General features: G+C 43.6%; 1 protein-coding gene across 3 annotated transcripts in view; it reads left to right on the forward strand.

Moving 5' to 3' along the window:
• Positions 1-20,090, forward strand: part of BRINP1 (BMP/retinoic acid inducible neural specific 1) — a 106,575-nt gene extending 86,485 nt beyond the window's left edge. For all 3 annotated transcript variants that reach the window (XM_031045904.2, XM_034067970.1, XM_005145615.3), the window contains 3 exons: positions 5,666-5,902; positions 11,462-11,684; positions 18,406-20,090. In XM_031045904.2, the coding sequence (XP_030901764.1) occupies positions 5,666-5,902; positions 11,462-11,684; positions 18,406-19,546 (1,601 nt within the window). In that variant the 3' untranslated portion in view covers positions 19,547-20,090. The remainder of the gene's footprint in view (positions 1-5,665; positions 5,903-11,461; positions 11,685-18,405) is intronic.
• Positions 20,091-22,316: the final 2,226 nt, after the last annotated feature.

Below are 22,316 nucleotides of genomic sequence, written 5' to 3' on the forward strand. Positions count from 1 at the left end.
ACTGAAGGGGCATTCTGTCCACGTCTCTCTCTGTCCCTCCCAAATTGCTGATTCACGTAAGAGGTTTGCATATCAGCTTTTGGGACTCTCTAATGACCATAATCTTTGGGAAAAGTCATAGAGGTTTTATTTGGATGCTAGAAGCCATGGCTTCAGTCCCAGTTGGGGAGCTGGTCCAGAAGTCAACAGATAGAGGTCATGACTGAATTAATACATACATACATGCTGGTTAGCAAGAAGTTGACTTCAGTAGAAGGAGAAAATTCACTGGGTGTGTAATTTACTAAGGTTATTCCTAAGTTTTTTGACAAAATAAGGAAATGTGGAATTTAATTGCTCATTTGCCCATCTGGTTTTATTTCTGGAATCCTTGTACTTGTACCAATTTTAATTTTTCAGATGAATGGGCTACATTACATCTTCCGCTTAGAGTATAATTTGGCAAGTGCTGTTTTAATCTTGGTTGCACAGAAAGTGGGTTTCATTTACTGAGTCATGTTGTGGATATATTGTTGTTGTTGTTGTTATTATTTGCCTTTAAAAATAATAGGCAGGTTGTTTTCACTTTTCCTGTGATTATCTAAATCACTGAGTTCTGGTTCTTACCTAATTAACAATAAGTGATTTGAGGCTTTTTATATACTGCAATGATGGCTGCTGGTAATGAAAACCTGAGGATGACACATCAGATAACTAGGTAAACAGTTAAATAAGGAGACAGCTGGGTCTATAGGCAGACAAAGTGATAAGTAGGTGAATCAATACATCCCTATCAGCTATTTGACTCTACAAAAGAGAAAAAGCAAGATGTCTGAGAGGGGGAAAGAAGGTGGAGGAAGAGGGAAAAATTAGGAGATGAGGTATGTAAGGTGGATGAGGCTGTGATTTCTGATGGGAGTAGATAGGGACCTTAGGGGTCAACCCCATGCTGCATAATCCAGTGAAGAGAGACCAGACCCAGCCCAGGTATACAGGGAGGAAGGTAAGAACTCCTCCTAATAGAACAAAGTGACCTTTAAAGCTACACCTGAGTTTTCCACCTAATCTGAAGTGTGGTTCTTGGGATAATTACCCAGGATCCTTCCTCTGCTCTGAGAGGCCTCATTAGGAATTAGTCACAAGGCTGCAGGTAATGGATCGTGACCCAGTCTCCTCTGATCTGATTAGCAGCCGAGCATAAGCTGCTAACAGAAATCCATGTTTCTACCTTCATGTCACTCCAGCTCTGAGGCCGGTTCAATAAAAGAGCAGCTTCTTCGTGACAGGGAGGATTTCTGTTTCTACACTTACTGCTGCCCAGCCCTGAGAGTTCTGACTCCAAAGATGTGCCCTTTAGGAGGTGCAATGGCCAGACCCAGAGCTAAGCTACCTTCCTGCTGCACGTAGGGCTCAAGAAGGTCAGCCAGCCTGGAGATTTTGAGAGAGGACCTGGATGTTTGCACAGTGCAGGGTGTCTGGTTCGGCACAGACTGAAAAGCATCACTCATTTATAAACCAGTATCCACATGGACCCAGCATATATCTGCATGTGTGTTTGGAGTATATATACAGGTACATCGTAGTATATATTTTATCACATAGTACATATGTTATCATACTAGCTTAGGTTTCCATTTTTCTTACCCGGAGGCAGGTTCTCTATCCCGTACATAAGGAGGGCTGTGGGGTGATGCAGCTCCCCTGCAAGGGATGGGGGGGATCCTGTGGTGGGCCAGGATCTTCCAGGTGACTGCAGTTCCTTGCACTTTGTGTCCTTCTGTCCCTGCCTCCAGTGTGGCTGATGCATGAGCTGCCTGGGAAAAGGAGTAAATTGGAGCATAGGAAAGGAAGATGCTAACAGCTCTGTAGTCTAGTAGGACAGGAATTTGTTCCCTGGAAAAGTGTCCTAGCCTGAAATTTGAACATTTGAGTGGGGGGAAAAAAAATGCATCACTTTGAAAGGTTTGGGAATATTAAAATTCCAGAGGCTTATCCTCTTGGACACTGTGACAGTATATGTCAATATTGCAACATGGCACTATTTCAACAAGGTAAAATCCTTCTGTGCTCTTCTAAAGATTCTGACATTAAACAGGAAATAGTGCATATTAGGTAGTTACATCAAATGTGGTAATAGAATATTAAGATTTGCATTACAATTAATACTAAAGCCTTTGCCAAGATGAGCAGAGCAGTAATGACAACACGAAACAGTTCAGCTTTTCAGTGAAACAAAATGAGGAAGGAGAAAAGAAATACATTTAGACCTTTCACTGTCAAAAGTGCTTTTGGAGTCAACATGCTCTCACCAAATGCTTCAATGAAACTGCATTTTCAACAGAGAACTCTTCTGTGGAAAATGTTTCAAATAGCTCCAATTTAGGGCTGGGAAATTTACCTCTTTTAATGCAGGAAGCCTTTTATATACAGTCCAAAGGCAAACATCTCTCTCTAATAGTTTTTTCTAGGTGAATTAAGGACACATCCCCTTGTGAGACACTTCATATTCTGCCTGTAGTTATCTAAGGCAAACTTATATCAAATCTGTGCTGCTCTTCATTTTTAAAGGGGAACTTCATGCTATACAGTGGCAGAATTCCTCCTTCTGATCAATGTTACCTTAACACTTGTCACCAGCACACCTACCTTCTGCATCTCTCATCAGCTCCTGAGGCTGCTGTGGGGGATGAGCCCATTCCTTATGCACCCTGGCTTGGGCTGAGGTGCTCATCCCATGAAAATGGTCCCAGTATCTCAGCCTGTAAGGTTGCCCCCCTGCTTGGCTGCTGACATGAGGTTCCTTTATCAGTAGCCTTAACAAAGATTTCTTCCACAAAGAAATTCCTGGCTGGAATATCTCTGAGTCATATGTGCAGTTTTAAAGTCAGGGCTTTTGCTTTGGAGTGTGCACACTTGTGTTTGGATGAGCAGCTGGATTTGTGTGTCACTAGTTCCTGGTCTAAGCACATATTTGAATATATGCAGCTTGTTAAATGCTACAATTAGCTACTGGGTTCCAGCAGAGCTGCTTACCTGATTAAAGTTCAGTATTTATATATAAGTGTTCTTTTGAATTGGTGCTAAGTGTATGCAGGGATGATTGCCTTTTAAATCTGAGATTATTTCTTAAAGAGAAGATCCTGGAAAGGCTTCTTTAGAGACCACGAGTTTTATGGGCAAAAAGAGAGCATTCACATGAGGCACTCTGTAATGCAGGATGAGCTTGTGCCATCTTTTGGAAGTTATTGGGTATTCGTGTTTCTGTACGTGCTAACATACACAGTCATTGACCATTGCAATGGGCAGTGCTTCCACTGAAACTTTAGTTGCCTTTTTCTACCCCTATGCACTCCACGAAAGAAACAACTCTAAAGCCAGTTTCATTTGTAGCTGGGACCAAACAGCTTGTCGGTTTAAAATTCAAAGAGAAAATAGGGTGAGCAGAAGAACCTGTGATCATTTAGGTTTCATATTCAAAGGCTGAGGCCAGGGCAGGTTGTTCCTCTGTGAACCAGAGAGTGGAAAGATTTATTCATAGGACATGGACCGTTAACACACAGGATCAATGCACATCAAGGAGTTCATCCCCCCTCTCTTGTGGGCTTGCCAGCTCAGTGACCACAGCAGCCTTCAGGCTCTCCAATCCCCTTTTGTAGATCTCCATTCTGCAGCAGCACTTCACTTTCTTTCCATCCTGAAGGAAAGTTCCTGGAGCTTGGCAGGTGGGACCATCCCTAACACCAGTGTGAAGGTGTGAAAAGGGACCATCCCTGTGAGGTGGTTGCTTCAGATAAATCCCTAAAAGAGATTGAACTTTAGTGCTTCCTGAAGACCACAGGAGGAAAGCTGAGCTTTTCTCTGTGAAATATCTCGGGAAAGCCCAAATAACCTCAAAATTATCTCAGACAAGTTTTGAGGTGTTCACAGGGATGCTGTGAACTGGGGCTCAGCCTCTTGCATGCTTCCTCCCTTTCACGCACCACAGAAAAGGAGCAGGATCTACGCACACATGATCTTCCAAATGCTGGGCTTGAAATCCCTGTGCAAGTGTCACAAATGTCTTCTCCTGCTGAAGGCTGTTCTGTGTTCATTGTGCTTGGTGGCTGCCATCATTCCATGCTGTGCTGTGGATTAGGTCAGACAGTGGGGCAGTTGCTGCCACCAGGCATGGTACTGCCATGTGCCTCCTGGTATCACTATGTGCCCTGGCAATAACAGGAGGGGAGAGGAAGCAGAGGTCCCTGTGCCTTCAGCAGCCTCCTGATGCCCCCTGAGCTTGGTCTTCCAAAGGTTCCTTGTCAAGGCTGAGGTGTTTCTGTGGAACCAAAACAAAAGGGTAATGGGGGTCCCAAGGGCAAAGCCCACTGCTTTCCTCTTGCTTGGGGTGACCATGCCCCATCACAGAGATAGGCCTGAACTCCTGAAAGGAGTCACAGCCCCTCTTGCTCTTCCTGTACACTCTCATCCTCTGAATTATTGTCTTATTTTCATTCCACTCCAATGAGCTGTCAGCAACAGATAACAATAATTCAGCACAATAGAAACACCAACAGATGGGTAATTGACCTGCGTGCCTTCATTACACCGGAGTTCAGTGCTGCTGCTCAAGCCATAAATTCCTGTATCTGCTCTTCCAAAATCCCTGTGCCTTTTTATGAAGAAGGTAACTGGTCCAGGCTTCCTGTGAATGCTCTCTCAGAGTTATTGTCATCTCTGCCTCATGCACCGGAGACACTGACTGAGTCTGACAAACAGGACTCACCAGGTAGAAGAAAACAGCTGTGGATCCTCAGGGATATCTGTAGGGAGCGTGGAAACAGGGACTGGAAAAAGAAGGCTGGAAAAACAAGCTCACTGCACACAGGGCAAACACTCAAACTGTTATCCTGCCTGCTGGTACCTGAGCAAGCATCCACCTACACTAATGCCTGTATAGATGGATGGACACACAAACACTCAGATGGAGAAAGAGATATGGGGATAGAGCTCTCCACTAATGTAAATCTTCAGAACACCACTGAAATCACTGGCACTAAATCCATTTGCACTTTTATAGGATTTGGCAAATAGCCTTCCTAGCAGGGAGTAAGCTGCAAAGACTCCGGTACCCAACTCCGGTATTTATACTGTGGGAGCTGGGCACTTAACTCTGCAAGGGTCTTTTCTAAATCCCTCCTTGTATTATTTTCCTTTCTTCTGTTTTCTTTCTCCTTCAGTGTGCAGTTTCCTTGTTTCTGTGGTACAAAACTTGTTTAGTCTCTCTCAAAACAGGTCAGAACAGCATAATTCTGTTCATCACTTCTGAACATTTTGTTGCAAAGTATAAACCTCCCACACCTGGGAATAGAGGTGGCTTCGCATTCAGATGTTTTGTACTATACTGGGAGCCAGGACTGGGATGAAACGGGTATACTGGGTGCTGGGGAGAGGGGAGTTACTTGTCACTGTTCTCTCACAGAGCAGATGGGCTCTACTCTTAGCTAAGTCACTCCTTGCACTGGAGACATGCAATTTGTACCCTACCTTCCTTACTTGTGACAGCTTCAAGAGAAATATCCCAGCAGCTTTTAATTCCTCAGCATCACTTTCCCAAGCTGTTAATGAAACACGTTTTGAAAGCAGAACAGGTACCTGAAATGACTTTTTCTTCTTCTTCCCACATCCCCACCTCCTGTTTCAATGCCAGGTCTCCAGATCATCTTCCCTCAGTATTTACAGGAGAAGTTTGTCCAGTCTGCCTTGAGCTACATCATGTGTAATGGCGAAGGGGAGTACATCTGCCGGAACAGCCAATGCGGCTGCCAGTGTGCGGAGGAGTTCCCGCAGTGCAACTGCCCAATCACCGACATCCAGATCATGGAGTACACGTTAGCAAACATGGGCAAGACCTGGACAGAAGCCTATAAAGATCTGGAGAATTCAGGTAATTGAGCAAAACTCATTTTCTGATTGATTTGTTTCAAGCAAAGCATATCAGATTATACCAGTTCAGGATCTTTTCTTCTCTCAGTATAATGCTCCAGTTTGGACAAAAAAGTAGAGGATATTGACCCAAAAGATGTGATGTTAGTCTTGAGGGAGTGCCTTTTTTCTCTATTCCACACACACAGGTAAAACCACACACCACACACAATTCTATGTGTAAGCAGATATTCCCTGTGGATGAATTTGTTTGATTAAAAATCTGATTTTTCATACCAATCCACCTCAGACTCTCTCTTTAATAGTTCTACAGAGAAACTTCCACAATATGAATGATGCAGAAATTGCTTTTCAGATTTGCATGAATGATTTATTCTGCTTTGGTGAAAGGCAATTCAGAGAGAGAGAGCACAGGCCAGATGACACCTCATTTGAGATAGAGAGGAGAAGGGAAAATTACTTCTCTCTCCTACAGTGCCAGTGTCCGCTGATATGAATGTTTCTTCTCCCTCCATTTTCTCCCAGTGTGTCCTTGGGGCGTCAGAGAAGTTTATTCCATGTCGATGCTGGTAACACCCATTGTAGGTGTATTGTAATAGTTGGGTAGTACGCATCCTCAAGGGCTTGAGGAGCAACCATACCAGTGCAATTATAGCCTTTGCTTTAGCAAGTGGTCTCCTTACCCTAAAGCCATATGGGCACTAAGTGGAACTTAATCAAGAATTTATCCCTGTGCTACCTCACATCTCTTACTGTTAGCCAGGTACTTTCCAACCCATTTTCTTTAATGATTATGGTCAAAACTGTCCAGGTCTCCATGGTAGGAAAGAAAGGTATGAGGAAGGGACCATCTAGCTCTGTTCAATGCTTCTTCAGAAGTCTCCCAGCAGCAATTTCTTTCTTCATGTTGAAGGTCACCATAATTCCTTTAATGATTGAAATGAAGTGGCCTATGATGTTTCCTCAATGGGCTGTTGAGGACTGCTTCATGCTTGGATATGTGAACCCTGCTGATGTGCCTTCTGTTGTACAGATTCTTATGTCCAGCTCATGCTGTCAACTTGGTGCTCAGATGAGCAAAGTTAGAGTAGTAGTTAATGACGTGAGGCTGGCTACTGTCTTGACAAGATCCACCTCTACACTATGGGGATCCACAAGGCTGGGCAGTTCCAGAAGCAGGTCACTAGTGGAAGAGGTCAGTGGTTTTCTGGGAGGTTCATGGATGGAGCAGGTACCCAAGAGTAAACCAGAAAAGATGCTTTCAGAAGCTTCTGCTTGCTCAGTGCTATGCAATTTAGGATTCCTGGCAGTAGCTGCCGGCACAGCTCTGCCACTAGTTATGTGTTGCTAGTTCTGGCAGAGGGTCTTCATGCAAGATGCTCAAGAGCCACACATGGCCACCACTCATCAAACCCCTTTACACTCCCAGGGGATCTAACCCAGACACTTAGAAGGGGAGAGCCCTATGAAGAGAGAAGAATTACAGTCCCACAGTGATAGTTTTACTGTTACATTGTGTACTTGTTGCACTCAACCCAAGCAAAGACTTAGATCTAAGCAAAGATAATTATATTCAGTCTCCCTCCCCTTGAGATTTCAACACGAGAAGGTGTTTTTCATTTGCTGTGTTAAAGTGACACATTGCAGTGCAATTCTCTGCTGTGCTGTAGCCATATTCCACCCAGGGCTGAAGGCTTCTCAGGGCTAGATGGAGTGATTATCTTTATGTTTAAAGCTGCTGCATCTCATTCATCACTTTGTTGCATCATGCGTGAACTTATCCTTGGAGATGAAAGTGGCTACCACAAAAGACTCTAGTATTAGTATTTTGCTGCTTTTGTTTTAATAAATATTCCCAATAACTAGAGGATTTTCTTCATTATGAAGAGCAGAAAAGAAATCTCTAATGACATCTGAAGGCTTTTCCAATAAAGTGGGCTGAAAGGCACACAAGTGCTCTGAAAACAAATACCATTCGTGCAGGAAGCTGCAGATAGCCTGAAAGATCTGTATTCTCTTTCTGATCTGTGTTGGATTCCTTTGTCAATTTGCAAGAATCGTGCAGGGCAAATCAAGAGGTGGTGTGATTTGGGATGGTATCTTCAAAGTCAAGGAGGTTGCAGTGAACTGATGCTGCTTTAAATCAGCTCAGGAGCTCTCAGTCCTGTGCTTCGTTGCTCATGTGTAAATGGAGAAAAACAACACTACCTTATTCTTGACATTTAAGTATGGCTGGCCAAAAATTTCTGCATCAGGGCTGCGATTCTAGGTTTTAAAACAGCCTTTTGATTAAAAGTCAGGGATTGGTTTTGTTGTTTTTTGGGTTTTTTTTCAGTATTATTGCTTTCTGATGGAAAAGTAGTTTAATTCTTTTTTTAACTGAAAAGACAAGCAGTGGAGAAACAAAAGTCTCACTTTTGAAAGGGATGTTTGATGAGGCCGTTTCCCTGTGATGCTCTCCAGAGGCTGGACCCTCTGCCCTGTACCATCTGTGATGCTGAGTCATTGCCAGTGGACTGCCTGCAGAGACAGGGTGACTCAACACAAAGAGATGCCATGGGATTATGGGAGATGTAGTCCTGACCATCATCAACACTTTCTGAGCAGATAAATAGAACAAACCCAAATGCAAACAGATGGATTAATTAATTGGGAAGTCTCAGGGTTAAGAACGAACTATTCCCAGAAAGGCATAAGACTTAGCACCAGGCAGCCATAGTCTTGAGATAGTTCCAGAGAGAGTGCTGGAGACATGAAGAAACTATTCATTTTTGAAAGTATTTTCCTTTTTTTCACTCCCCTCTTTATAAAGCCAACCCTGTCCAGCTTTTCTTTTGCCAGCTTTCTTTGCTCATTTGTTTTCCCCCCAGCGTTGCACTGCAGTATCAAAATGTGCACACTGCACTGAAATTTCTCCCTTACCCGTCTCTATGAAAAATGTAGCACATTCATCATCAGAGGGAAAAAGAGCTTGGTCTTTTGCACAAACAGGCTTTTGAGGAAATTGATTTATAAGGGGCGGGAAGCAAATGCAAGGCTTTTACTGCTGAAATGTACCAGGAGTAATCAACATGGTCAACAGAAGCAATTATACAGGATGATAGTTTCAGAAGACCACTGAAGAGGAGAGAATCATTTTTGGGGAGGACAAAGCAGCATTGCAAAGAGAGTGAAAACCTTGGAGATGATTAAAAACAAAGTATATCTCCATTATCTTGGGGAAAGAAAGGAGACAAGCAGATGTCCCGTGGATCTTGATAGTGCAATGATGGCGATCAGCTTTATTAGGTGTTCAGCTTCACCATGTGATGAGTATGACATGAACACCCATTTAGCATCTAGGTAATGATGGTACTGACTAACACAGATATTCTTTGTTAGGCAGTTAAACATGAACTGCAAGTTACTGAATAATAAGGAATCTGTTAGACAAATATCCATAAGCGTTGTATGATAGCTTGTCAATTATCTAGTCTGATTTTCTTCAATAATTCTATGGATTATTTCTCTTTATTGAAAAGACATCAGCCTTTTCGAGCTTTCACTTTCTGGCTATTGTCCTCTCCTCTGAAAATGGGATGAAGGAGTTTCAATAAAGGATTAGGAAAGGAAGAAAAATGATGTAGATAACTTACAGGAAAAGATGGCTGCATTTCTTGTTGGATGCTTTGTGGAGTGTATAGCAAGGCTGTAGTCCAACCTCCCTATAGAAAAACGACTGCCACTAGCACTACTAGATCAGGTCAGCCATGGTTCTCTTTAGCAGTCTAAAGTGTTCTTTAACATCTGTGGGTAGCACATTCCAGTGCTGCATTACCTCCAAGTGAAGAAGTTGTTCAATAAATCATTTGAAGTGCTCAATCTGCAAGCTATTGCTTCTTGTTATATCAACTGTCTCTAGTAAGAAGAGTTTTTCCCCTTCATATGTGTTAGTACCTTTTAAGCAGTTGTAGGCTGTAATTAGATTGCCCCTTGGCCTCTTTACCAGATTTAACAAGCGCAGCTTCTTCTGCCTGACCTTGTAGGACTTGTGACCCTTGACCACCACAGTAAGTCCTTTGCTGTGGCTTCCCAGTTTCTCAACACCCATCTCTAATTGGGTGGCCCTAAAGCTGGCACAGAAATGCAGATGTAGCCTTAGCAATACCAAGAAGAGGGGAATATTAACTTCTGCAGCCTACTGGATTTAGCCCAGTATACAGTTTGTGTTGCTGCCAGTGAGAAAAAGTTTTAACCCACTTTTAGCATGGTGCCAACCATAACCCCCAGGACCTTTCTAGCAGCTCTTACTCAACTGGTTGTTTCCAAGCCTATACTAATGCATGAGATTTTTCTCTCCTGGTTCAAAACTGTACTTATCTTTATTGCATTCCGCAGGGGTTTTGTTGGTCCACTCATCGCATTTCTCCAGTTCTCTTTGTGCCAAACACTGCTTTCTGGTGTCAAAAATTGGGTGATTTTCTGATGAGGAAATTGGAACTGTCTGGTTTTTCTATATGAGGATGTTCCAGCCTGATAATGTGTCTAAGCAAACAGTACTTCTCAGTTAGGAAGGGGTGGTCATGAACAGAACTAGCATCTCTATATGCTATTTTGTAATGAAAAAACCTCAAACAAACCTAACATAATGGGGGTGGGGGGGGTTATTATCAAACAGAAGCAAACAGAACTAAAGTGATCACAAACCAACATTTAACAACATGTATCTGGTTCAATTAGTTTTTTCCCTTTGGCTAAAATTGACAGATTTAGTTTTGACCTTGGCCCTGCAAATTGCTTGATTTTATTTTTATTGTTACAGAAAACAATTCATTTAACTTCAAATGAAGTAAATGAGAAAAGAAGAATCAAATGCTCTTTTTGAAAGATGAGAAGCAGGACATTGGAACACAATCCAAACCCTTCCTCTGGGGACTTTTAAAAAGCCCTTTTTTTCCTCTTATTTTAACACAAAGTGTTTTGACTTCAGCAACAAGCATCATTTTAGGAGCAGCTAAAACACAGTTTAAATGAGTACTCTTTAACTGACAATGATTACAACTCCCTGCTTTTTGCTCATAACCCCTAAACTATGATCCCATGCCCCAGGGAATTTATTCTCCTTTTTTTTTGTCTCCATGCATTAAATGAATTGTTTCACTCTAATACTCTCTGGGTTTAAATTCTCATGTAGGAGCAGCAACAGCCATGGAATTACTGGGATTCCTGGGGAAGAATGTTAGACCAGTGAGCTAAACATAAAATGGTTTGGATTGGAAGGAACCTTAAAGCTTATCCATTTCCACCCCCCCTGCCACGGGCAGGAACACCTTCCACTGGAGCAGCTGCTCCAAGTCCCTGTGTCCAACCTGGCTTTGAACACTGCCAGGGATGGGGCAGCCACAGCTCCTCTGGGCACCCTGTGTCAGCGCCTCAACACCCTCCCAGGGAAGAGCTTCTGCCTAATGTCTGATCTTAATCTCCCCTCTGTCAGTCTAAAGTCATCCTGTTAATGGAAACCTTTGAAGCTTTGTCACAGTTCAGAAACCTTTGTATTTCTCCACATTTTTGTGTGTTCCAGATGAGTTTAAATCCTTCATGAAAAGGCTACCTAGCAACCACTTCCTGACCATTGGGAGCATCCACCAGCACTGGGGGAATGACTGGGATCTGCAGAACCGCTACAAGCTGCTGCAGAGCTCCCTGGAAGCCCAGCGCCAGAAGATCCAGCGCACTGCCCGCAAACTCTTTGGCCTCAGTGTCCGGTGTCGGCACAATCCTAACCACCAGCTGCCTAGAGAAAGGTACCTTCACCCTTCACTGGGGATGGGTATGGTGTGAGGGGTGACTGGTGGACCCAAACCTATGCTTTGACCTAAACCCAACAGCCTAAGTGTTTGGATATAGGATGTGCTACATGGAGGTGTGGGGGGAAATGGTAAAGACTGGGAGTGTTTTGAAACCTCTGGATGTGTAAGTAACCTTTATCACACACCTATATTCATATCCCTTCTGTGTGGTCTTAGCTACCCAGACAAAGAACACCCACTTGTTTTGTGGTGTTCTGCAGGAATATTGCAAGGCTAAAACCAGACAGCCAAGCAGACTAAGCTGCTTTTTAAGCAGTTTTGCTCGTATACTACAGCCAAGCTTTAAGCCTCCATTTGCTGCTGAGATGGATATACAGAGCACAGGATATTTCAGCCCATTTTGGAGTTGTGCTCCTCAGTGAGTACAGTGAGAGTGAAAGAGAAGCTTTAGTTTCATCTGGAATAAATCACATCTCTTCTACAAAACACAGAGTGAACCTGCAAAACTGTACTGATCAGAAGCCTACCAATCTCAGTAGATTACAGCTACAGCAACTATTGATTGATATTGATTGATTGAGTAGGTATTGATATCTAATACTGGCCTGCTGGGGGCTCCTTTCAGCTCAGTTTAAGTTTGCTTCCAGTCATTTTTTTGGAGATTTATAGCAGTAGATTTTAATAAACATCTCTCGATGTTTCTTTTTACATTGTCTGAAGTAACACTGAAAATCTTGGAATAAAGGAGTCCAAGTGCCTTTTCATCTATGTTTCTCTTGACAGGATTAAGCCAAGTTAATTTGGGGGGGGAGGGAGGGATATCTTTTTCATCTCATTCATTACCTAAATTCAGGAGAAAATTAAGAGATTGACTGCTGTCCCCTGTTATCATCCAGCTCCCTGGCCACTAAACACACTGAGCTTTTGTTTCATCACTGCACAGCTTAGGAAACTCTTCCAGGGTTTAACATCTCTTTAATTACCAAGAAATCTCATGTTTCTGGGCAAAGACTCGACAGACTTACTAGGGATGAGGAGAAATATCTATTAAGTTTAAGAAATTAGGGGAAAAAAAGCCTTTGGAAAACTTCCTAAAATAGGCCCATTCCTGCCAGCTGGCTGAGCCGCTAGAACCAAGCCAAGTGGTGGAGGAATCACAAGCACATCCAGGCACGATTCTGCGTTGTACCACAACAACAACAAAGTGAAGCAGCAGTAAGCAAATATCCAGCCAACCAGGGTGCTGCAAAGCATTCAGCTAAATACATCTTTAGCATTTCTCTTCTATTTTAAAGAGTCAGCCACGCAGAAAGGCAGCCTCCATCTAATAGTGCAAAATCTGGGGGAAGGAGGATGAAGTGGCTGACGGCAGCTGGGTTTTTAACTGACTGATGTGCTTGATTTGTTTAAGTCAACACCAGCAGGCATATTATCATTTCCTTTCTTATTTGTCATGCTGCATTTGTAGCGAGGCAGGGGAGCAGCTCAGTAGATATGTAGCAGAAGAGGTATACGTTTCACTGTGCCTTTCACCAAAGCCTGGAAATACTCTAATTTCCTAATTGTTACTGTACAGAATGACAGATGCTTATCAAGCATGCCAATGGCTTTGAAAGGATGGAAAGGTTCTATTTAGAGCAAGCCTCTCTCTTTTATAGCAACCTTGCATTATATATTCAAAAGCAATGGAAAAAAGAAATACAGTTACTGTTGATGGTCCTCAGGGAAAGGAGGAGGTGGTGATCCCAAGAGAAAGAGCAGGGATTTTGGCAATTAGGCTGATTCTCCATAGAATCATAGAATAGTTAGGGTTGGAAAGGACTTTGACCTTTTGCAATAGCAAGGAAGGCTATAAAAATACATATTTATATGGTTATATTTACAAATATATGTTTTTTTAATATATATACACATAAATATTGCTGCTTTTGCTTAAAAACCACCTCTTTGCAGGCAAGTTTGTTAGTCTGAAAAACGAAGCGCCCCTCAGCTGTTAAAGCATCAATGTTGAATGAGTACCTATGGCTGCATTATGGATGTAAAATATAAATAACATCCAAAGGAAGGGGGGCTGCTACATGTTCTGGGCTCCAGCCAGATTGTCATTAGTTAAGAATACATCTCGCAGCTGTTGCAAGTAAAAATAGCTTTTTTCACTTCACTGTGCCACACTGAAAGCCCAAAAGTACCTCCACAGCAGCTAGTGCTGGTTGCAAAGAGGAAGGTGAGTTCGCAAAGAAGTTGTTAAATCCCTACCTTTTACTCTTGCAACTAAAAAAAATGGAATCTGTCCTTCTGGCTCAGATTTCTGATTGTTTTTTTGTGGGGGTTTTTGTCTCTTTGGGTTCTGGTTTTGTTTTGCTATGTTTTGCTTTTCTAATGAGCTCAGACAACATCTACACCAAAGCCATAGCTTTGTCTCAAGGGACACCCATCAGCTTCTTCCCCTCCCCAGACCTGATTCATCCTGAAGTCAGGAGGAAATAAAAATGTTCATCACTTTTTGGTATAACCTGAGCTTTGTTTCTGATCTGAAAGCCCAACATTGGCCTGCAAAACATGGGCTTTTTGGCACAACACGTAGGTTTTAAATGGTGAAACAGCTCTTTGTGGTTACCTGGACCCCCATTCCTACCATTGCCATGGGGCTTCCCTGTGAGGGTGCTGAGGCACTGGCACAGGGTGCCCAGAGAAGCTGTGGCTGCTCCATCCCTGGCAGTGTTCAAGGCCAGGTTGGATGTGACTTGAAGCAAGCTGCTCCAGTGGAAGGTGTCCCTGCCCATGGCAGGGGGTTGGAACTGGATGATCTTTAAGGTCTTTTCCAATCCAAACCATTCTATGCAATGTTTGCATGTCTCCAGTGAGCACCAGCAAGGTAACACCACAAAATAACTCTCAGTCACCACTTTCCCTGGATGTAGTTCTTTTTCATTTTAGTTTTGGAATGTAAGATATTACAGCTGAATGTAAAATTGCTTGACAGTGACCTTTGAAGACTTAGTTTCCCTTTTTTTTCACTTTCACATGCTCTGGTACTTTACACTTTGAACTAGCAGAGGTAGCAAATATTAGGCAAAATAACATTTGCAATGATATGAAGAGGGAGAAAGATAAACCTATGACATTTTAATGAAAGAGAAAATAATTAAAATGAAAACCAATGGCTTCTCTGCTGCTGGCTTTTAGCTTTTAAAGTAGCTCTTTCCCTCTTTCCAGCTTCCTTCTGCCCTGACATCCCTTGGTTATATTCACATGAGGCTGAGCCATCACAGGGATGTGTTTTAGGAAGTTTACCTCCTGTCAGCTCAAGGGCTGTGGCTGTGTCTCCGTATATTCTTATCCTGCCCCAGTTACAAGATAAAATGGGATAATTTATACCGCTTTTCCTCTCTCTCATTTTCTCACACTTCCCATTGTCATGTTTGTAGCCGATGCCCAGCTCTGCCCTGGATGCTGCATTTTCATTTAATTACATCCTTTATTGCTGCCATCAGCAGATGGTTGGTAGGCTCTTTTTTTTTTTTGTCCTACTTGTGTCTTTGCTGAGTGCTAAGACATATATATCCACCAGAAAATGCCTCAGCCCTCTTTCTCCTGGTCTCCTCCCATCCTTCCTCCACAAAGTGGACCTGGGAAAGAGGAAAATAACTGGTTTCGATTGCAAAATATCAGCTGAGATAGAATCATAGAATAGTTAGGGTTGGAAAGGACCTTAATATCATCCAGTTCCAACCCCCGTGCAATGGGCAGGGACACCTCACACTAGACCATATCACCCAAGGCTTCATCCAACCTGGCCTTGACCACTGCCAGGGATGGAGCATTCACTGCCTCCCTGGGGAACCCATTCCAGTGCCTCACCACCCTAACAGTAAAGAATTTCCCCTGTTAGTGTAAGAGAAGGATGGAATGATAGAGTTTGGGTTTTTTTTCCCCTCAGACAGACAGTCAACTGACTCCAGTTTTTATCATGCCCCCTGAAGTCCTTGTCCTTTGAACTCAATGGTATTATCAACATGTAAAACCTGTGTAAAGCATTGAGCCAACACTGCACAAATATGCTGGTAATCCTGTGCAAGGGGAAATCAGGAGAGTTGAGTTTACTTGCACAGAGCTGGAATTGGGATTTGGGCATGGTAGTTGTTCAGCCTGTGTTTGGCTGTCATTTGCATATGCAGCTGTAAGAGGCTGTTGACAGCTGTATGAAAGTGGTGGCAGCACATGCACACAGGCACACCTCTGACAATATCTTGTCAAACCCACCTCAGAAACAACCCTTAGGCCTATGAGCAGCCATTGCTACCTCATCTGGAAACCCAGTCCCCCAAAAAGCAATAAATGTGGCCATGAGGAGAGCTATAGATATGAGGGAGATATTGCCCTTACCTTATAGGCAGGGCTAGGGATGCTAAGAGGGTGCCTGATGGAGCTGGACATTTCCCACCTCTCTGCCACCAGCTCTCTGGTTCAGCTCTTCATTTTCTTTGTGCTCTTGGGCTTCTCCTTGTCCTAGTATAATTTACATTGGGAGTGGGAGCTAGAGATGAAGTCTGGGGCTGCAGGAGATATTCCCTTCAAAGCAATCTCTGATTTTCATCATTGTCATCAAGCCCAACCATGGGAAGAGACAGCATGCAGGAACCTTGCGCTTCCCTTCAGCAGTTCCCCCAACCAAGTGACCCCAAACAGCCTGTGTGTATATATTGAAGGGTTGCTTTGGTTTTAGTTCATTCTCTTGCTTATGATTCTCTAGTTCCAGGCTTAGAAGCTTTCAAAGAGGTGCATGGAGGAATTGAGGTGGGTCCACAGCATCTTAGGGAGACTGAAACATGGAATCAGGGTGCCTTGCTAAATTCAGGTGCATTTGGTACTTTCCAAAAGGGAACTATAAGGCTTCAGATAGGGTAAAAAATACTTGTATTGCTGGAAAAGTGAGCAAAAATTCACTGATGAGCAGAAGGCAGAGTCCAGCCCCCAGGGGATGGTTCGGAGAGTGCTTGTTGTGGTCAGCAACGTGTTTTGCACACACACTGTGCTGTGCTGTCTCTCCCTGCTGAAGCAGAGCTGTCCTAGAGACCAGGAGGAGCCATGTGCACTTCTAGGGACCAGGGCTGTTGCCATCTCCCCCTGCAGCAGATATTTATAGGGGTCATTGCCTTGCTACCAAGCTCCCTAGCCAACTTTGTCTTTTCCACTTGCAGGAGAGCTCCTGTTAGCTGTGGATAGGGAAAAAGACCCAGGCAGCCCTGTATCACAGGAGGAATGTGAAAGCTGACTCTTCCCATATTCAAGGCTTCACAATTTTCCTGCTAATTCACTGCCTTTTTCCTCACTAATTATTTTCCTTTCACTCAGTTTTTCCTGCTTCTTTTCATTCCTGCCTGTCCTGTCTTTCAGTTGTTGCTGCTGTTTCGGTTTCCTCCTTTCTCCATGCCTATTCCTCCTGCCTGTGGCATTTCTCTCTCATTTTTCCTTCTACCTGCATTTCCCCCCCCTACCCTTTCTACTTCTGCTCCTTGACTACTTCTTTCCTTCCAGTGCTTTCCTCTGTTTCCACTCATCCCTCCACTCGCTCCCTCCTCCTAATCATCTTGCTGTTCTTTGCTGCTGTATCATTTAATGCCTTCTTTGATACAGCCTACAGCTTAATGATTATTCGGAGGTCAGGCGATGCAGGTGCCATGAATTTCTCTAATCCAACTCTGAGAGCCTCTGTCCATAATCACTCCTCCCGTTCTACAGGGACTGAATCCTAATTTGTCATTAGTCAGTCCTCTCACTGCAGCACTACCAAGAACTTCTTGCCCAGAGGAGACAATGAAGTATTCATTAGCTGGGGGGTGGTGGAGGAAAGGGAGGGAGCGGGTGGCTGAACAAGGCCTTCAGCTGAAGGATGCTGAGAAAGGAGTTGCTGTGCTGAGATTTCCCCAGGGCAGTGGGAAGGGGGAAGAAGGGGCCACAAGGCAGCATTGCAAGGGAATTATACAAAGGCAGACGTGGGTTCCAGTGTTATTCAACAGGAGTCGTTCCAGGGCTGCAGGATGGGAAGGGAGGGTGCTGATAGAGCAGTTTGGGGAGTGAGGGGCCTGGGCATGGGCAAGTGTAACTGCTTTACAGAGAAGAGGTGGTCAGTTATCAGTGGACTTTTAAAAGAGAGGCTGTTTTAGCAGCTTTGTCTCTATGCACCCTGACTTCCATGCTCTTTTCTGCTGTTCCTGAGCTCTGCACTGTAAGCAGAGGTTACCATTGGCTTTGCTCATCCCATTAAAATGAAGAATGCAGGAATTACCAGTACCATGGAGGGGAGTTTTCTCCTCCTAGCCTAGGAGTTGTGCTTACCTGTGATATCTGATAGCACCTCAGCCTCTGGCATGGCTTTATCAGCTCTATTCCCATGGCTGAACTTTGTCACTGTAGGACTGATGAGATCCTTGCCAGGAGACTGTGCCAGTCTCAGCTCCTAGAGCAGTATGAAGAGAGAGACTTCAGTTGATCAATTCTAACTTCCAGCTATTTCTTATAAGGCTTGTGAACTCCACCAAGGAATTAAACAGCAGATGAATGATTAAATATAGAAATAGAGACATAGCAGGGCATTGATGTTCCTAGAGCTCTGTTTCAGATGAATCCCTGAAAACACTGTGTTTCTAGTAAGATGACAATAACACTCTATGAAACTCTACCATGTTAATGGCTTTCTTCTTCCTACTTGCAGGACAATACAGGAATGGCTTACACGGGTCCAGTCTCTGCTCTACTGCAATGAGAATGGGTTCTGGGGGACCTTTCTGGAAAGCCAACGGAGCTGTGTTTGCCATGGTGGCACCAGCCTGTGCCAGCGCCCCATCCCTTGCATCATCGGAGGTAACAACAGCTGTGCTATGTGCAGCCTTGCCAACATCTCTCTCTGTGGCTCATGCAACAAGGGCTATAAGCTTTACCGGGGTCGCTGCGAGCCTCAGAATGTAGACTCGGAGCGGAGTGAGCAGTTCATCAGCTTTGAGACAGACTTGGACTTCCAAGACCTAGAGCTGAAGTACCTGCTGCAGAAAATGGACTCTCGCCTGTATGTGCACACCACTTTCATCAGCAACGAGATCCGCCTGGACACCTTCTTCGACCCCAGGTGGCGCAAACGCATGTCCCTCACCTTGAAGAGCAACAAGAACCGGATGGACTTCATCCACATGGTGATCGGGATCTCCATGCGAATCTGCCAGATGCGCAACAGCAGCCTGGACCCTATGTTCTTTGTCTATGTCAACCCCTTCAGCGGAAGTCACTCCGAGGGCTGGAACATGCCCTTTGGGGAGTACGGCTACCCGCGCTGGGAGAAAATCCGCCTCCAAAACAGCCAGTGCTACAACTGGACCCTGCTACTGGGCAACCGGTGGAAAACCTTTTTTGAGACTGTTCACATCTACCTACGCAGCCGGACTCGGCTGCCCTCTCTACTGCGTAATGAGACTGGCCAAGGGCCTGTGGACCTTTCTGACCCCACCAAGCGTCAGTTCTACATCAAGATCTCAGATGTGCAGGTGTATGGCTACAGCCTGCGTTTTAACGCCGACCTACTGCGCAGTGCTGTGCAGCAGGTCAACCAGTCCTACACGCAAGGCGGGCAGTTCTATTCTTCCTCCTCTGTCATGCTCTTGCTGCTGGATATTCGGGACCGAATCAATAGACTGGCACCTCCTGTGGCCCCGGGGAAGCCCCAGCTGGATCTGTTCTCTTGTATGCTCAAGCACCGCCTGAAACTCACCAACAGCGAGATCATCCGCGTGAACCATGCTCTAGACCTGTACAACACCGAGATCCTCAAACAGTCGGACCAGATGACAGCCAAACTCTGCTAACCCAGACTTTTCCATGGACATGTTGGTGATTGATCCTTTTGCTGTAAAAAAAAAGTACAATAAAAGAGAGAAAAAAGAAATAAAAAGAGGAAAAATTAAAAAGGAAGAAAAGTTGGGGGGAAAGTAACGGGGAAACCCGAGATTTGTAAAATGTAATTAATATACAAAAGAGAAAAGAAAAGAGGAAATTCTTCATTTGTTGAAAAACTAAACCCGTTCTAGCAGCTGTATAAAACTGTCAGGCATGTTTGTTATTTCTATAATCCGTCATAAAAGGGGAACACCTTACTCTCTCTTGACCTTGGGGGTGTTGCTTGCTACTCCTTAGGGGCAGCAGGGTAAATAAAGGGAGGAGCAGAGGGAGGGGTAATCTTCTGTAATGAACTGTAAAGTTTTCTGCTATGCAGGTGCCAAGACAAAGAGACAAAACCAATCAAAACAAAGAATCAAACAAGAGTTATATGTAAATGTAAAAGAGCTACCATTATTCCTATAGTGGGAGTAAATGGTTAAAGATAAAAGATATATCTTCTGTTGAGATTTATGCCAGCTTTATGTGGAGTTATTCACACAGCCTGTGCTGAGCTTTGCTGGAGGACAGAAGGTGATGGCAGCCCTATGAGAGGAGCACTAATGCCTCATTGGTGAGAAGGCGTGTAAGAGGTGGAGGGTGGGTGAAGCTCACAGGTGGCTTCACTTTGGGATTTCCACCTTGGAAGGCTTTTCACCAGAGTCTCAGCACTTGCTGAAGAATGGGATCTGGTCCCTTTGGTTATTTTGGTTCATGTCTTACATCAGATGCTGCTGCCTTCAGTGATGCCAGAGCTTAACCCCTGGAGGACCAGCACCTGTAAATCTTGAGGTACACATCTTTAAGGTATTTCCACAGAGTCCCTAAACCAGAGAAAGCCAAAATCCTATGTAATTTTGATAAACCTAAAGGCAAATACGCATTTGTTTTTTTTTGCCTCAGGTTCTGGGTTTTCCAGTAACACTGGGAAACCTTTATCATCACAAACACCAAAGCACCAGAAAACACATTTCCAAGGAAACTTAGAGGCATTAAAAGATGCGCGTGTCCATTTTTTATTTGGGGAAGAAAGAACCCCTTTTACTTTCTTATGTTTCCATGGCTGTGAATGAAATCCTTGTGTCACTTACACTTTCTATGTCTAAAAATGTAAGTCCAGAAAACAGATGAGAAAATCTTACTAAGATACCTGGAAAAGCAGTAAAAGGGAAGGGTGGGAGGGGAAAGCACAATAACCAAATAGACCCTGAATTTGAAAGGATAAAGCCAAATTAAAGAGAGTTATCAAACAGAACAACTAAAATAACTAAAAGGTGGGTAAAATGTTGTGCAGTGTGTGTTTGTGTGTGTTTGGATTTAAAACAAATAATACATCAAATGGAACATTTTAATATAGGACCATCTGAGTGGGTAATGAAGCCTGAACACAGTTGGAGGTGAGTAGTAGGGTGTTTCTCTGAATCTTGCTCTGGCAGTGTTCAAGGCCAGGTTGGACAGAGCCTTGAGTGACATGGGCTAGTGTGAGATGTCCCTGCCCATGGCAGGAGGATTGGAACTTGATGATCTTCAAGTCCTTTCCAACCCTATAGTTAGGGTTATAGTTATGATTCTACGATCCTAGGGAAAACCATGCCTGAGAAGGATGGATAGTCCTGATCCAAAGTCTAAAACTCAGATCTGACTTAAGACTTAACATATTGACTCAACTGAGATCAAAAGAGTCTTGTAGAAACTTTGACCTTCTTTCTTTGAAGTCCTTGGCTTTGATTCTGAGAATAGCATCAGAAGGATGGAAAGAGCTAAATGCATTGTGGTATTATTCATGTGACAGCAGGGATTTAGACAATTAAGTCTGGCTTCAGGTTTAGTTTAAATTGTGTGGTTTTGGTTGATGCTCATCCAAGTTTCCTGAGAAGGAATTGGATACCTTGAGGAAAATACACATTCACTGACATCTGCTGAACCAGCAATGGAGGTGTGAAAGAAACTATCTGGGTAGGCTGTAAGAAAGCAAGAAGGAATCCTAGCCACATAAGCACACAATAATCCTTGTCTGTCTGCCAAAAGGTGGTGAAATGCATGCATCTATTATAACAAAAATGTTTCTAGGGACATCTATTGATATCCATCAGTAGTAACTTTGTGTTTTCCCTAACTTGCATTGTGATCTTTCTACCAGTCAGTCCATGCAAGAGGTTGCACTTTTCCCAGTTTGTTTATTTGATTTGTTTTCCTCTGGTTGGTCTTTGCTTTATGCAGTAGAGGTTCGTGCTTCCCCACCATTCAAAGGGGTTCCTTTATAGTTGTGCCATTCCTGTGTCAGATTTCTGATAAAATTCACCACCAATAGCATGCATGGAGCTTAGTTTTAAGCAAATAGTAGAGACTATTCAGGGGAAATGAATGTCAGATTTGTAATTATGAGTGGAAATAATGTTCCTGACAGCTACATCTATCCAAGCAGGGAATAGAAATGTACTGTTTAATTTACATGTATGACCCAAAGAGCTGACACTGAAAAGAACTATAGTTATTGCTCTAAAAATACTGAATACTGCTTATGAGCAACCTATAGCCTAAGATGCATTCTGAATTCAATGAGATTCCTTCACGGCTGGGAACAGTGACTGTGCTAACACAAAATGAAATTAATTTGATCAATTGCTTTCCTATGAGATAAGTATAGAGCTCCCGTGACTGGAAGCCAAAGAAGTTGCAATTAAATCTCAGATCTTGTGG

This window comes from Melopsittacus undulatus, chromosome 11 (genome assembly GCF_012275295.1).
Source record: "Melopsittacus undulatus isolate bMelUnd1 chromosome 11, bMelUnd1.mat.Z, whole genome shotgun sequence".
In the NCBI taxonomy this organism is placed as follows: Eukaryota; Metazoa; Chordata; class Aves; order Psittaciformes; family Psittaculidae; genus Melopsittacus; species Melopsittacus undulatus.